This window comes from Dipodomys spectabilis, unplaced genomic scaffold, assembly GCF_019054845.1.
Source record: "Dipodomys spectabilis isolate Male_0828 unplaced genomic scaffold, ASM1905484v1 ptg000201l, whole genome shotgun sequence".
In the NCBI taxonomy this organism is placed as follows: Eukaryota; Metazoa; Chordata; class Mammalia; order Rodentia; family Heteromyidae; genus Dipodomys; species Dipodomys spectabilis.
The window spans coordinates 4,501,669-4,514,755 of record NW_024870878.1 but is presented as its reverse complement, the minus strand read 5'-3'; the positions used below and the strand labels follow the sequence as shown (position 1 = coordinate 4,514,755).

Genomic DNA, 13,087 nt, shown 5'->3' with positions numbered 1-13,087 from the left:
AGTGCAGATCAATTTCCCTTTTCTAAAGAGTATGGGGATAGCATGGAACTGCCTGTGTGAAATGTCGGAATTAGGGGGAATCGGGCGCGCTGGTGTAGTGGTATCTAAACTGGGTGTGTAGTGGTTTCTTTTGTTTGTTTGTTTGTTGGTGAGTCTGCCAGGACCTCACCAGGTATTTAATGCCCGGCACATGATCCGCCAGTTGTAAACCAAGTTGAGAAGTATACTATTCTTTTCATGTTTTAACATGTCTGTTCACCCCTCTCCTGTGTGTGTGTGTGTGTGTTTTGTTTTAGTTTTTGTCTTGTTTATTTTTGCACTAAGTTCTCAACTCATATGAGAATATATAATTAATAAAATTAATAATGAATCAGAATCCCTTAGCATTGTGATGTCCATGTCATAAAATGAAAAAAAAAAGAGAAAAGTTTAACCATATCTTTTTGTGACTCTTGTTTATGGGATTGTTGTGGCTGTCAGGCTGTCTTTTTTTTTCCTTTTTCTTTCTTTTTTTTATTTTTATTTGTATATTTCATGACATTTGCCCTGGTGACAGTCTACCAAAGGACCCTCCGCAGTGCATCTGGGACCACGTGTCTCACTCTGCATTTGTCTGTATCCTTAGGAAGGATGGAATTTGGGATGGTGACTTCAGAGTGGTCCACGGGGTGGGGGGCACTTAGTGGGCAGAATGGCTGAGCCCTTGCCCACCCTGGTGACAGAGAAGTCACTTAATGCAGCTTGTGGGTGGGTCCAAGCCGGGTATGCATTCTTCCCATTTGGGAAAAGAAAGAAAACTCAGCGGTACCTAAATATCTGCAAGGCGATTTTCAATTTTCCTTTTTTTTTTCCTTTTTAAACTTTTGTGGTTTTTTTTCCTTCCCCCAAAGTATTCTTTGTTCCCCTCCCTCAAATTTCTCTCTTATGAGCGGCGATTCTCCAAAATTTCATTTGATCCTGACTTGTTGCTGTCGCGTGGCCGTGCTGCGGTGTTGGAGATGCGGTGGTGGCAGCTCTACCCAAAGGGGAAGGGGCGCTCACATCAAAATTTGAGGAGAAGGTGTAAGACCAGAAGGGGGAGGAGCCAAACACAGCTTGCCCTCCGTGATGTCCCATTGCTAACCTCGCTGACTGCACCAGGGCCTGTGGAGAGAACACATGGATGGTGAGCTGCTGGCTGTGGAATGGTTGAAGAATCCTCCAGTGGCCTCGAGTGGTGACATCAGACTTGCCTCTGACAAGACATCCATACGCAGAGCATCTGGTGCCCCAGCTCCAGCCCTTTCTCCTGCTCCATGCATATGCGCTAGGCCCATGGAGAGACCTCTCTTGCAAATAGAGAACAGAAGGCTCAGGTTCAAGTGTCCTGGTGACCATTATTTAACATGCTCAGGCTCTGGTTCAGGGTCAAGTTCAAGAAAGAATTTATTCAATAAAGTTCAATAGAGTTCAATAGAGCATGCCCCTTGTGTTGTTTGCCTCAACCTCTGTTCCCTCTGAGCTCTGTCTGCCTTGGCTATTCTCTGAACCCTCCAACTGCTCGGCCTGTTGTTCAGGGAAGGATTTGTTGGGGCATTATGGTCTATCTCCAAACTGCTACTGGTGCTGCTGCTGCTCTGTCAAACACAGAGGCCATCCTGCCAATCACTGAATCTCAGGGCAGGTGCTAGTTCCACCTGGAGTACTTGGCCTCTTCCTCATCTGGACAAGGTAACAGCAGATCTGGTTCATGTATATACTTGAAAGGCTCAAAACCAGCCCTTATAGGGTGCACAGGAGACTAAATAAGGAAATGGAGCCCACCTGCAGAGTGATTGTATCTAGGGATAAACATGGGCTATGTGCAGACCCTGCCTTGGTGTGAGTCTGTGGGGGAGGGGACATGGTAGAAAAATGGTCCTACAAGACATAAAGCCTGCAGATGCTCTTTGACATGGAGCTAAACACAGGAAGTAGGAGAATTGCAAGATTACAGAAGCTTCCCTGGTCTTAAATGCCATAGCTTATAACGGCCCTTATGGCTATAAAAATGTAGTGGTGAATCCTGAACCATACCTAGGTTTGGATTTCCAGATGGATTTGGTATCAAAACAATAGCACACTTTATCCACTGAACCTATCCTGTTGGCTACTGTTGCACTGAATTTAATGAAGGTGCTTAAAGCTGGTGGTTACATTTTAAGTCTTCATGGGGAGGGGAACAAGGAACAGAGCGAGAGCCTGTTTTCCTGGTTGGAGGCTTATTATTGGAGTCACTTCTGGTTAAATCAGATCAAACCTCAAACTGTGTTTCTTCATTCCACATAGGATTACCCTGTCCATTCCTGGGACTTAGCCCTTTGAGGTAAATCTTTGGTATTGGGGCAGTGGGTAAATACCACTCCCCAGGTCTGACTGCAATAAGCCATCCAAACTCATGTTTGCCTGGTATCTGTCTCACAGGATTCTCAAGGTCAAAACCACCTGGTCCCACCCCAAGACCCCAGGGAATACTGTCCTGCTTTGTGCCCTGCAGGACAATGAACTGTGTGCATAACATAAAGCTGATGGAGTCTTTACAGACACAAGTAACAAAGGAGCATGTTTGAAAGTCCTGAGGATTTACACTTCAACTGCTTTTCACCTGGGATTGTTCAATAATTGGTTATATCTTGTACAATTTAATCTTTATGTTTCTATACAATTCACCACTCCGAACTCCACTCACCCCAAACTCTGCTTGAACTCAAAGGAGTCATAATAGTCCCCAGCACCCTCCAGAGTGACAGATTGCTTCTGTCCTTTGAGGAAGTCCTTCCCTTGTGAGATGCTCCAAGGTCTTCCCATCAAGACCCTGTTGGTGCCTAAGGTTGAAGACTGAAGACACAGGACTCATTTCTGAGTCCGTGTCTTCCCCACACAAAGTTAGTGATCATAGTCCATTCTCTCTTGTGTGTAGTGCCCAGAACTGTTCTCAATGTATCCTGCACACGTGGTGCCTGTGTTCCTAGCAGGACAGAGGTCTGAGGACACACAGATCCTTCTCTTGCTGTATCCCCTCACCCCATAGCTCCTTCTCTTCAGAGCACGCCCACACTCAACTTTGAATCACACTTTATTGATACCATTCCAGTTCACATCTCCCTCTCCTCCCCAGCTTCCTGCCACGGCCAAGACAAGGCCTGATGTTAAGAGATATGAAGAACCAACTCCAAAAACCCAAGAGTGATTTGATATGCCCTCTTTCTCTTCTCCATTCCCTCCTTTCAAGGCCAACCAGAAGGAGAGCTATGAGCCAGGTATATGGCCCAGTAAGGGTTGACTGGATTGCTATCTAAAAAGAAGGGATGAATGCCTTGTTTCCAGTCTGGGACTCTACAGCTCAGAATGTGACTGTGAGTTGGCAAATGGCCCTACTTGGCATGTTGCAATGGAGAACTGAGCTGGCAAAGGGCTCCCAGTGGCATATCACAATGTCCTGGTGGCTCTTGGCTCTTACTTGGTCATATCGCTATACCCCTCAGGAGCCTTTGTAGGTCTGTTTGGAGAGTATCGCTGGGAGTATGTAGGCACAGATCCTAACCACTCTGTGAGAAAACTCTCCTTCCAGAGCATGAAGAAAGCCACAGTTGTCTGAGTATATGGACTTGCTTATTTGCACCACTGTCTAGGAAAGGCTCCTGGAGCTTCTGTTGCTCCTACTGAGACCCAGGGGAAGCTGGTACTCACTGTGCATGGTACAATACAGTCTGTCTTCACCTCTACCCACACACGGACTCCCTTACCTCTCCCCATTGCCCAATCTGTCTGCATGTCCAGAAAGCCTGGCCTGGGCAGAGCTGAACAGATAAAGCAGGAGCAGAGACAGTGGTGCGGTAGTCACCACCCCCTTCCCTACATACACACCCAGAGACGATAAATCAGCGATGTCTTATCTTCCCGTTCACAGAGCTTACCCATTCACAAGGTAAGTTGTCCTTAGTTGCCTTACCCCGCGTATTATTTGTCAGGCACAACCCAGGGTGATATTTCTACAATTCCAAATTCTTCACACTGAATCAGAGCCCTCTAGCAGTAACAGAAGTGCCTGCCTTCTTGGCAGAGCATGCATCACATCTTGTGAACTGCCTGCTGTTGGGATCCCTCAGGTTCTCCTCCTGCCCCGTATCCTTGGGTGCGTCTTGCTCTGTGCACAGGACACACAAACCAGCATCCTCTACTCATATTCGCTTTCCTTCCCCCATACTGTCATCTAACTCATTCTCATTCTCTGTTCCAGTTTCTGTTCTGGTCTTCAATAATCTCCTTGAAGGAACAAAACGTCCAAACAAATAAGAACAGAAAAAAAAATCCTACCTCCTCTTTTACCTGTTTCTTCTCCCACACCCCCTTCTTCCTCTCTCTAACCCTATTCAACAGAAGTTAGGAAATTTCTGGCACTGAGTGAATATCTGCACAGAAGCAAATCCATGAGGACCAGGAAGTCAGATGAATTGCCTGAAATTGGGGAAATGAACCTATCACAGAGCCCAACGGCACTGAGAAACTGAGGGTGGCAACTGAATGTCAAAGTGCCCAAGTGGCTTGCCCAGGTTCCCTTGGCTTCTCTCTCCAAAACATTTCTCTCTAGCTTACAGCTGCTGCTTTATGAACTCGTGCATCACTATGAAGAGTGGAAAGGGTCCCCCATCCTTGCCCCACCACATCTGGGCACAATCACAGTCACGCAGCTGACCTCCCTAACAATCAATGATATACAGGAGACACTATGGGATAAGGGTCCTTTGGCCAGGCAGGCATGCATCACAGTATGCCAAGAGTAAGTCCCTCTCAGAGCCAGAGTGACAGGGTGACCCATCTTCCTGGTGACACAGCCACCCAGATGAGGCCTCTGTCCTTCACCCTCATTGGATGCCTTTATTTCTTCTGTCTCATTAGGGAGCTGTGGAGGCTTAAAGAGACTAATTACCAGGACATTTAGGGTCTCAGAGAACTGTGATGAGTGTCAATTATCCATCGGAAACATCTGGCAAGAATGAAAGCCTCAAATAAGACTCATTTTATTCCTGGTCAAGTGACTCACCCAAGAACCTCCCCCTTCCTTCCATTTCCCCTCCCACCCATCGCTTCCCTTCCAACTCCAAGTTAGAGAGAGAAAGAGACTGGGGGTTGGGGGAAGCAAAGGGCACATGCAAGCCCAAAGTCTAAGATGATCATTGCATTAGAGCATCTGTATGTAAGAAGAGAGACAGGCCTGGTGAGGAGAAGCCCAGAGCCCAAGCTATTCTAGGCACTGGCAGGTGCTCATTAGTGCCATTAGCAAAGATGAGTTAGACATTGCACAAGTAGAAGCTATCCAGGAAGGATGTGATGTCCTCAGAAGCTGGGTTAATCTAAATAATCTTTGAGATGTTCAAGGTCAGGCAGAGAGGTGGGTGAGAGAAAGGTCCCTCTGGGTTGTTTCCTAAAAATAGTTTAGGAAAGGAAGTCTTCTTGGAAGAAGATGAAGACTTTTATGCACCCCACCCCAACCCAACCATGGCAGCAGCTACCTGAAAAAATAAATATACCAACCTTTCCAAGGGGTCATGGCTGTAGTTTTCACTTCTAAAAGAAATTAAAAACAAGCCACTGTTAAAGTAGAAAGCAGTCAAGATTACTTGCTTTGCAGTCAGATGATTTTAGGAAATGAATGAGCTCCTGGCCTAAGAGTTCCCCAGGCCTCTCATGCCTGCCTCTGGTTGTCCTGACCAAAGCGTAGAACTCATAGTGAATAGCCAGGGCAGCTACAATAAATTGGAGGCCAAGCTAGGGTATGAATAATAGAGTTGACCACAGACTGAATCCAAGCTAAATATCTACATAGCATTAACAGAAGTTGGCCTAGACCTTCGGAGCACAAAGTATCAAGAAAATGCTCATTTTTAGAGAAAGCTTTCTTTCTGTGGTCACCAGATTATCCTTGAATTCATTGAAGTCTGAAGACTCCAAGTATTAAGTTGGCTACCACAACTGGATTTATACCACAGGCATTTGAATGCCAGTATATGCCAGGTTGAAATGGTAAGTTTGACTTACCATTTTAGAAACACTGATGAGCTTTTCTCTGCCTTTTCCTTTTACCCAATACAAACGCCCATATGTTAGTCTTTCCTTTGACTAGATTGTGAAAAATGCCCACTTCAATAGGTTTAAGAGCTAGGGGGGAAAACACTGATGCTCCATCTTTTCTGTAGATAGCAAATATCTTGTCTGGCATGAGTTTTGTCTGACTTGAGTTTGTGATGATATCTACCTTGCACTTTACTATTTTGCCAAAGGCCTCTGCAGTTGCTCACCAGAGAAATGACATTAAAGCTTTTTTTTTTTTTTTTTGTACTAAAGTGGAATCATGGGGATCTGTGTGTAAGTTCTTCACCTACAGAAAGGTAATTTAGATAAAAGTGCATCCTAAATGCAACTCTGCTGTATACCTAGAATCTAATGAATACATACATTCTTATACATTCAAACTCTACATCTGTTCTTTAAAGCCATTTACAATATGATATCCTCTTGATTTGAGTGGACACAAGCAATGTGGAGAGACCATTGTAAGGATATAAAGATAATAAGAGGTGATCAATGGTCAGATGTTTTGCCATTGAAGGAAGATATTATGTAAAGCCAGGATGGTAGAAAAAAGCCAGTTGTGATGGTGCCATGTAGTTTGTTGTAGTGGGCAAGGTCCCTTAGAATGTTAACTGAATCCTCAGAACCAGCCAAGAAGTTAAGGAGGAGCTCATTCATGAGTCTTCCTCTGCCCACATATCAGGCAACCGGAAAGTGAAAGGACGTCTTGAGAGAGACTTGAAGCAATGAGGCATTCTCAGAACATTTGTCCCCAAACCACAAGCAACTGAAAGTAAAGCTACTGGGGGAAAGATCCTATAACAATGAGAGTGTTCATTCATAAGGACAGCAGCAGGGTTCCATTTGTATTTCAGACTCTCAGAAAAAGGCAAAAGTTAATGGCACAAGTTCCTGCTTCTAGGTACCAGAAGAAATTTCTATATCGCAAAAATCTGAAAACAGCTGCACCTTGATTGTTCCTATCTAGCTTTTCCCCAGACTCCAAAACAAACTACTTGAAAGCATCCACAAAGGTAAAGAACAACTTGACACTTTTTTCATGACTTTAGCTAAAACTTATCCTTAGGCTTTTTCCAGGTAGCAGTGTTTCAGCTCTTCCAAGTAACAGAGAGTTTTATTGCTTTCACTTATCACACAAGACAGACAAATGAAGGCAAGATGTTCCTCCCATGCATTCTAAACCTTCATGCTGCATGCCAATCCTTTCCCTTTGCTCTGGCATTGAAAAGAGATGTGAGTATCCTGACATCATCCTCTCCCTCATGATGACGTGCTGTCATTGGGTAGAGCCTCCAGAAGAACAAACATTATGTGAGCACCCAAAGCCAGTAGTAGCCAGAAGCTCAAATCTTTGAGTGACATCTTGGTTGACAAGAAAAGAAAAATCTTAAAAACTTGACTATTTTTCCTTCAGTAGGAAGGACTTTGACTGAAATTTAACTGATCTCTTAGTGATATATTAACAATAAGCCAGACAGAGTAGAGAAAAGATGGTCAGGAGAAAGAAAAAATTAACGAGAGGATCATAAAAAGAAAGGGGGAAGGGAGAAAGAAAGTAAGAGGAGAGACAAAAGGGGGGGAAAGCAGGAGGAAGGCAGGGAAGGAGGAAGGATGTATGTTTGTATGGAAGGAGAGTAGGAAGGAAGGAAGGGAAGAAGGGAGGGAGGAAGGATAGATGTATGGAAGGAAAAATAAGGGAAGGGAAGGAGAGAGGAAGGAAGGAAAAAAGGAAGAAATGAAGGGAAAAGGGCAGGAAGGAGGAAGGACAGATGGAAAGAAGATGAGAGGAAGAAAGGAAAGAAGGTAAAAAGGAAGGTGAATGGGAGGAAGAAAGGATAGGGAGGGAAAAATATAAAAAGCAATGAAAACAAAAGGGTAAAAGAATCCCATATGCAACATCCAAAGTCTCAACTCAGTTAAGTCTTTCCTGAATCAAGAAGTGATCATTATTTTTAAGCAAAAACAATACTCCTAGCTGAATGCAATCCAGTCAGCTGGGACTGCAATTTAATTCTACTAGGCAGAGGAGAACCGAGTCAGGATGACTATTCTATTCTCCTAGAAAGAGAGGGGGATATTTCTTTGCATGGTTTGGCAAACATGCTTGCTATAGAAATGCTAACTCTGGATGACTTGATGACTGGCCTAATTAACTATTTTTAATCCTCTGTAGAAAGAACTGATCATCTTTTCAGCCATAGTTGCTTCTCTCTGATACCAAGATTCTACTTTAGCTCTCCATTCTTTAATAAATTGGTTTGATGGTCACTGTGAAGCTCACAGGCATTAATCAGCTAACCTTTCCTAGCTTACTGATACCATCAAACCTGACTTAATGCATAGAGGAAAAAAGACAAAGGACCATTGGATGGGAAATAAGCAGTTTGGGAGCTATAAAGCTGGCTGCATGGGCAATACACACACTTGTCGGTGTGGAAGGTTCTTAAGAGATGGCGACACAGCCCTGGGTGCTTATTTATCATTGCGTATGTCCAGTGCTTCCAAATATTAATATGGGAAGGTGACATGCAATCTGTAGTGTTTGCAAAAGAGAAGCAGAGAAATACTTCAAGGGTGGCAAAAAAAAATGCTGAGGATGAACAAAATGCTCTTATCGAAATCCTTCTACTCCATCCCAATATTGGGGAGAAAATAGCTTTGAACTTCTCTGTAAGTCGAAGGTTCTCTGTCAGTGTAAAGGAAGCCACATATTCACATGAATCTTCCTTGTGTTTACGAGATAAAGACGAGCATAATTTGGAAGTACTCCCTGGGAAAACAGGTGGCTCCCTGCTCTTCTGTAATATAACATAGGTAAGAAGGAAACAAAAATAGATGAACAAGGTAAATGTGTTCAGGTACTTAGTCTATCTCCTCTAAAGAAATCCCAGTCATATGGACAAGTCCAGCCACTATCCTGCAGACTGCATGCATCCAACTCTAGAACCTTCCAGGTGTCTACAACTTCTGCTCTGACCCTTTTTTTTATACATAGAAGGGTAAAGGGTTGGGCATATCCAGATCAGAATGGAAAGTTGGCAGAGACATCCTTCCACCCAAGTTATTAGTTCACACAAAGGGCAGTAAGGTAGGCCTAGCTCTGTCTCAGCCTTGTTATCCTGTCTCAGGCTAACAGTTCTATGTTCGTTTACGTTCATCCTTAAGTTTGTTAATAGCTTTGATGTGGGATGGCACTCTTTCATCAGATGAGCACACCTCAGCTAACTCTCAGCCTGTTTCAAACCGCTACCTGATCTGGGTATAGGTTTACATGACTGTAATCACAGCACTCAGGAGGCTGAGATAGGAAAATGTCATGCTCTAATTTGGCCTGGGCTACATATATGGTGAGACTGTCTCACAACACCCAAACAAGCAAACACATAGACAAAAATTGAAAATCTACTACTGTGTTTCAAATATTCCTTTTTTTGTTTTTTTACAATAAAGTACTAAGCGGTAAGAATTGGCTTACTCACTTCCGAAAGTCCTTTTATACCGTAGGATGTGTCTTAACCCTAGTCTGTAACATCTCTTCAGTCATTTGTGTTATTATTGTCCTAGTGTCATCATTTTAGCTCACAATAAGGGATCAGAAACCTAAGTTGAGTCACAAGTTGAATCTATAATGCACATCAGGGAAAGGGAGGGGGAACATTAGGGAGTTGTGGGATCCAGGGGAGGGGAGAGAAAACATAAAAGCAAGCAGGGATACTGACCTTGCAACAAAGTTGAGCTTGTAGGCTCATTTAGTTCTAAATCAGGTGAGGGACATACAGGAGAGAAAAATGAGAACAAACACATATATTATATACAGTTGCTATATATTTGTCATATATAGTTTGTATACTGCCATTTACAAGTATTTCTGGGGGCATGGATAAATAAAGGAAGACACAAAAACCCAACATGGCAGGACAAAGTGAAGTGAGAGGAACAGGGAAATGACTTGTGTTACGCACTTAGACAGGATGGCTGGGAAGGGAGGGAGCAAACCAGTAATCTGTATGTTTTCCATTGTGGATGGATTCACTCTTAGTTGAATTTGTGCTGAACTGAGGCACTGTTGTGGTATCAAAGGAACAAAGCCCCTTTCCAGGTGAGATTTAGCCCTCAACTCCTCATCTGCCTTGTTACACTTCAGGAGACTAAGTTTAAGAATGTCTGATTTCATGGCAATGGTGATCATTGATTGTGATTCACATGATTTCATGATCAGAGGAGCAATATACACCTGGATCCACCATGTCTCAGGGCTATGACAGATGAAGTCTCAAGTTCATGGAAAACTCTGTGATCCCAGAATCCTATTGGTTTATGATTAGAAGGACCATCCTACTAAGCCACTGACCATGGGAACTTTCTACACTGAATTTTTCATTTTTCACTGCCTCATGGGAAGACAATGAAGTACATGTACAAGTAGCTGACAAAACAATAATGATTTAACTATCTTTCTGTAATGTTACCAGAGACTGATCTTCATCATGAATGTCTATTAATGTATATTCACATAAAGTTAATCCTGCCCAAGACTGTCTGATGACTTTTAGTGAAAAATGACATGAAATTTCCCAAGTAAATTTATATTTGGCAAAAGACCTCAAGGCGGATGGTGATATTCAATAATAAGCTTAGGAAGGACAATAATGTCTAGAACTAGACTTAGTTCTAGCTAAAGGGTTGGAAATGCTGGACTTAAAACATTAATAGGGTTCCAATGGTTCCATGGAGGGATCCAAGTGCTTTTGTAATGGGCCTCTAACAACAGAGGCTACAAAATGGAACCGGTTTCCAGTTGACAACATTTAAAAATGTTGCAAGCTTGAATCTCCCTAGAGATGATCATGTTATAGCTCCGAGACTTCCAATACCAAAGGACATCCATGTTGTCATTAACCTGGTCCTGCTAATCTCCCCTGTAAAGGTACCAAACTTTACAATGCACTTTTTAGAGAGCCTTGGACTCCAGAAAGCACGCATGTCCCAAAGGATGCACAGGGTGAATGCTTTCCGACCAATAAAAGCGGGTGCACGGAGGGGGAATCAGTTGTAATTGCCACATGTGGTTCTGCTGAAAAGAGCATATTATGACACATGCTTCACTGCTTTTTTTGTCATAAATGCCAGCTATTTCACTCTTAAAATGTCGGCTGCTTCTCCCTATTCTCATTTTGAGATGACTTAAGGAGAAGAGGCCAGGGAATTAGACAGTAGTGATAAACTTGATGGGAAAACCATTTCATGCATCCAACTCCGAGAAGAGAGATCAAAGCAGGAGGAAGAGTTTACAACACTGGGGCCCACACTGTAGCCATAGATTGGACATGGTTTGAGGCTGAAGGGAAAGTCTCGGAGCACCTCAGATTTGCAAGGTAAGGGAGGATGGGCCCATTCCTGTCTAAATCTGGCCTTCTGTGCTTGCAGACAGACACCTGCCAAAACCCAAAGTGGCCTGACAAATGAGAGGAGTACTTGTAACTATTCCTGTGTGGGAAATGCCAGAGAATCAATCACTCTAATCATAGCCCTGCTTGTTTTGCGCTGTGGACTCTAAGGTCAAGGGCAGCTTCCCCTTCCCAGCCCTTTCAGATAAAGCTGGGCTTTATCTCCTGCACTGAATTGTAGGCCTGGAGGGTGTGGTTTGGAAGGAGAGATGAAATGATGGAGTATAAACTGATACCTAAGGGTATTTGGCAGGGGAGGGGGAGAGAGAGCCCTTGAGGCTATAGGATTATCTGGGAATTCTCTTACAATCACAAGAATTTATGTTCATATCTGTTGTCTGCTAAATTCCTTTCTTTTCCTTCCCCATCACCTTTAAGAGCATTTCTTACCATTGGGTGAACTGATCTGAAAAATTCCAGACTCACTGAGTGTGGTGTGCTAAGCAGGGATTTGCTCAAAAGGCAACCAGAAATTGATCATGTGGCCTGTGGGGAGAATCTGTGTCCATTAAGGATTAAAGTCGCTGCCAGACTCAAGGAGTCTTGCCTGACTGAAGACAGAGAGGCTCACACACTGGGGTCTAGTTTGTTGCTTGCTTCTGGCATCAGTGTATTTGCCATATATGAAAGAAAGGAAGACAATATTCCTTATGTATACTAGTTCCTCAATAATTTTTTTTAAGAAAGCAATCCATGAATGACTATGTGGCATCTTTCAAGATGGTGGTGTGGATGGACAGATGTCTTAACCAGCCAGATAACATCCATTGACACAAATGGGAAATTGGGAAAATGTTTGTTTTCTAAACTATGTTTCTTTTTCCCACTGAAATGAATATTTTGAAAGATCCCCCACTTCTGAGCTGCTACTTTTATGAATACAATTCTATTTCTCTTATATCCCAAAGGCTGGAAGAAGTTTCAGAAAAGGAACAAGCTACACAAAGCCAGAGAACAAAGTATTGAATAGTTGGTGCTCTTTGATATTTCATCCAATTATAATTACCAAATCAGTTTAGGAGACATCACCAATGAGGGGGAGGAAAGGTCAATTTTTATCATCCCAAAGTTGTCTTGTCTAGTGTCAGGATACTTTTTAAATTATAGAATGAAATGAATATTTACTTTTCTTTTTCCAGTCCTAATATCTGCTTTCACACCGTCATGAATTTTCTCTTTCTTTCTGTCTCTGTGTATATCTTTCTCTTTTTCTCTCTTCTTGACTACTTCACTCACTTATAATAACTCCTCCTTCCAGCCTCTCCTCTGGGCCCCTCCCTTTTGGCCACCCTTCTTTGTGACACAGTCTCTCTTGGAGCCGAGCTTAGTCGTATTCTCACCAAATAGCGTGATGCTGGCATTGGTGTGGCCCAACTTGTTGGAAGCCACACAAGTGTAGTTCCCGTAGTCATGTTCAGAGACATTGAAAAAGATGAGTTTTGAGAGGAAAGGTCTGTTTTCCACTTTGACGCCTTTCTTTCCTTCAATCAGTCTGAGACAAATAAGAAACAAAACAAAAAGAGAAAAAA

The 13,087-nt window shown here is 43.1% G+C and overlaps 1 protein-coding gene across 3 annotated transcripts in view; it reads right to left on the bottom strand.

The window, feature by feature from the left end:
* Positions 1-501: 501 nt before the first annotated feature.
* Ntm (neurotrimin) overlaps positions 502-13,087 on the bottom strand; it is a 1,039,122-nt gene continuing 1,026,536 nt past the window's right edge. The window contains exons 7-10 of one of the 3 annotated variants that reach the window (XM_042696207.1): positions 12,899-13,050; positions 9,831-9,866; positions 5,554-5,586; positions 502-1,143 (exon numbers count right to left, since the gene is read on the bottom strand). In XM_042696207.1, the coding sequence (XP_042552141.1) occupies positions 1,043-1,143; positions 5,554-5,586; positions 9,831-9,866; positions 12,899-13,050 (322 nt within the window). In that variant the 3' untranslated portion in view covers positions 502-1,042. The remainder of the gene's footprint in view (positions 1,144-5,553; positions 5,587-9,830; positions 9,867-12,898; positions 13,051-13,087) is intronic. The other 2 variants (XM_042696208.1, XM_042696209.1) reach the window with 2 other exon arrangements.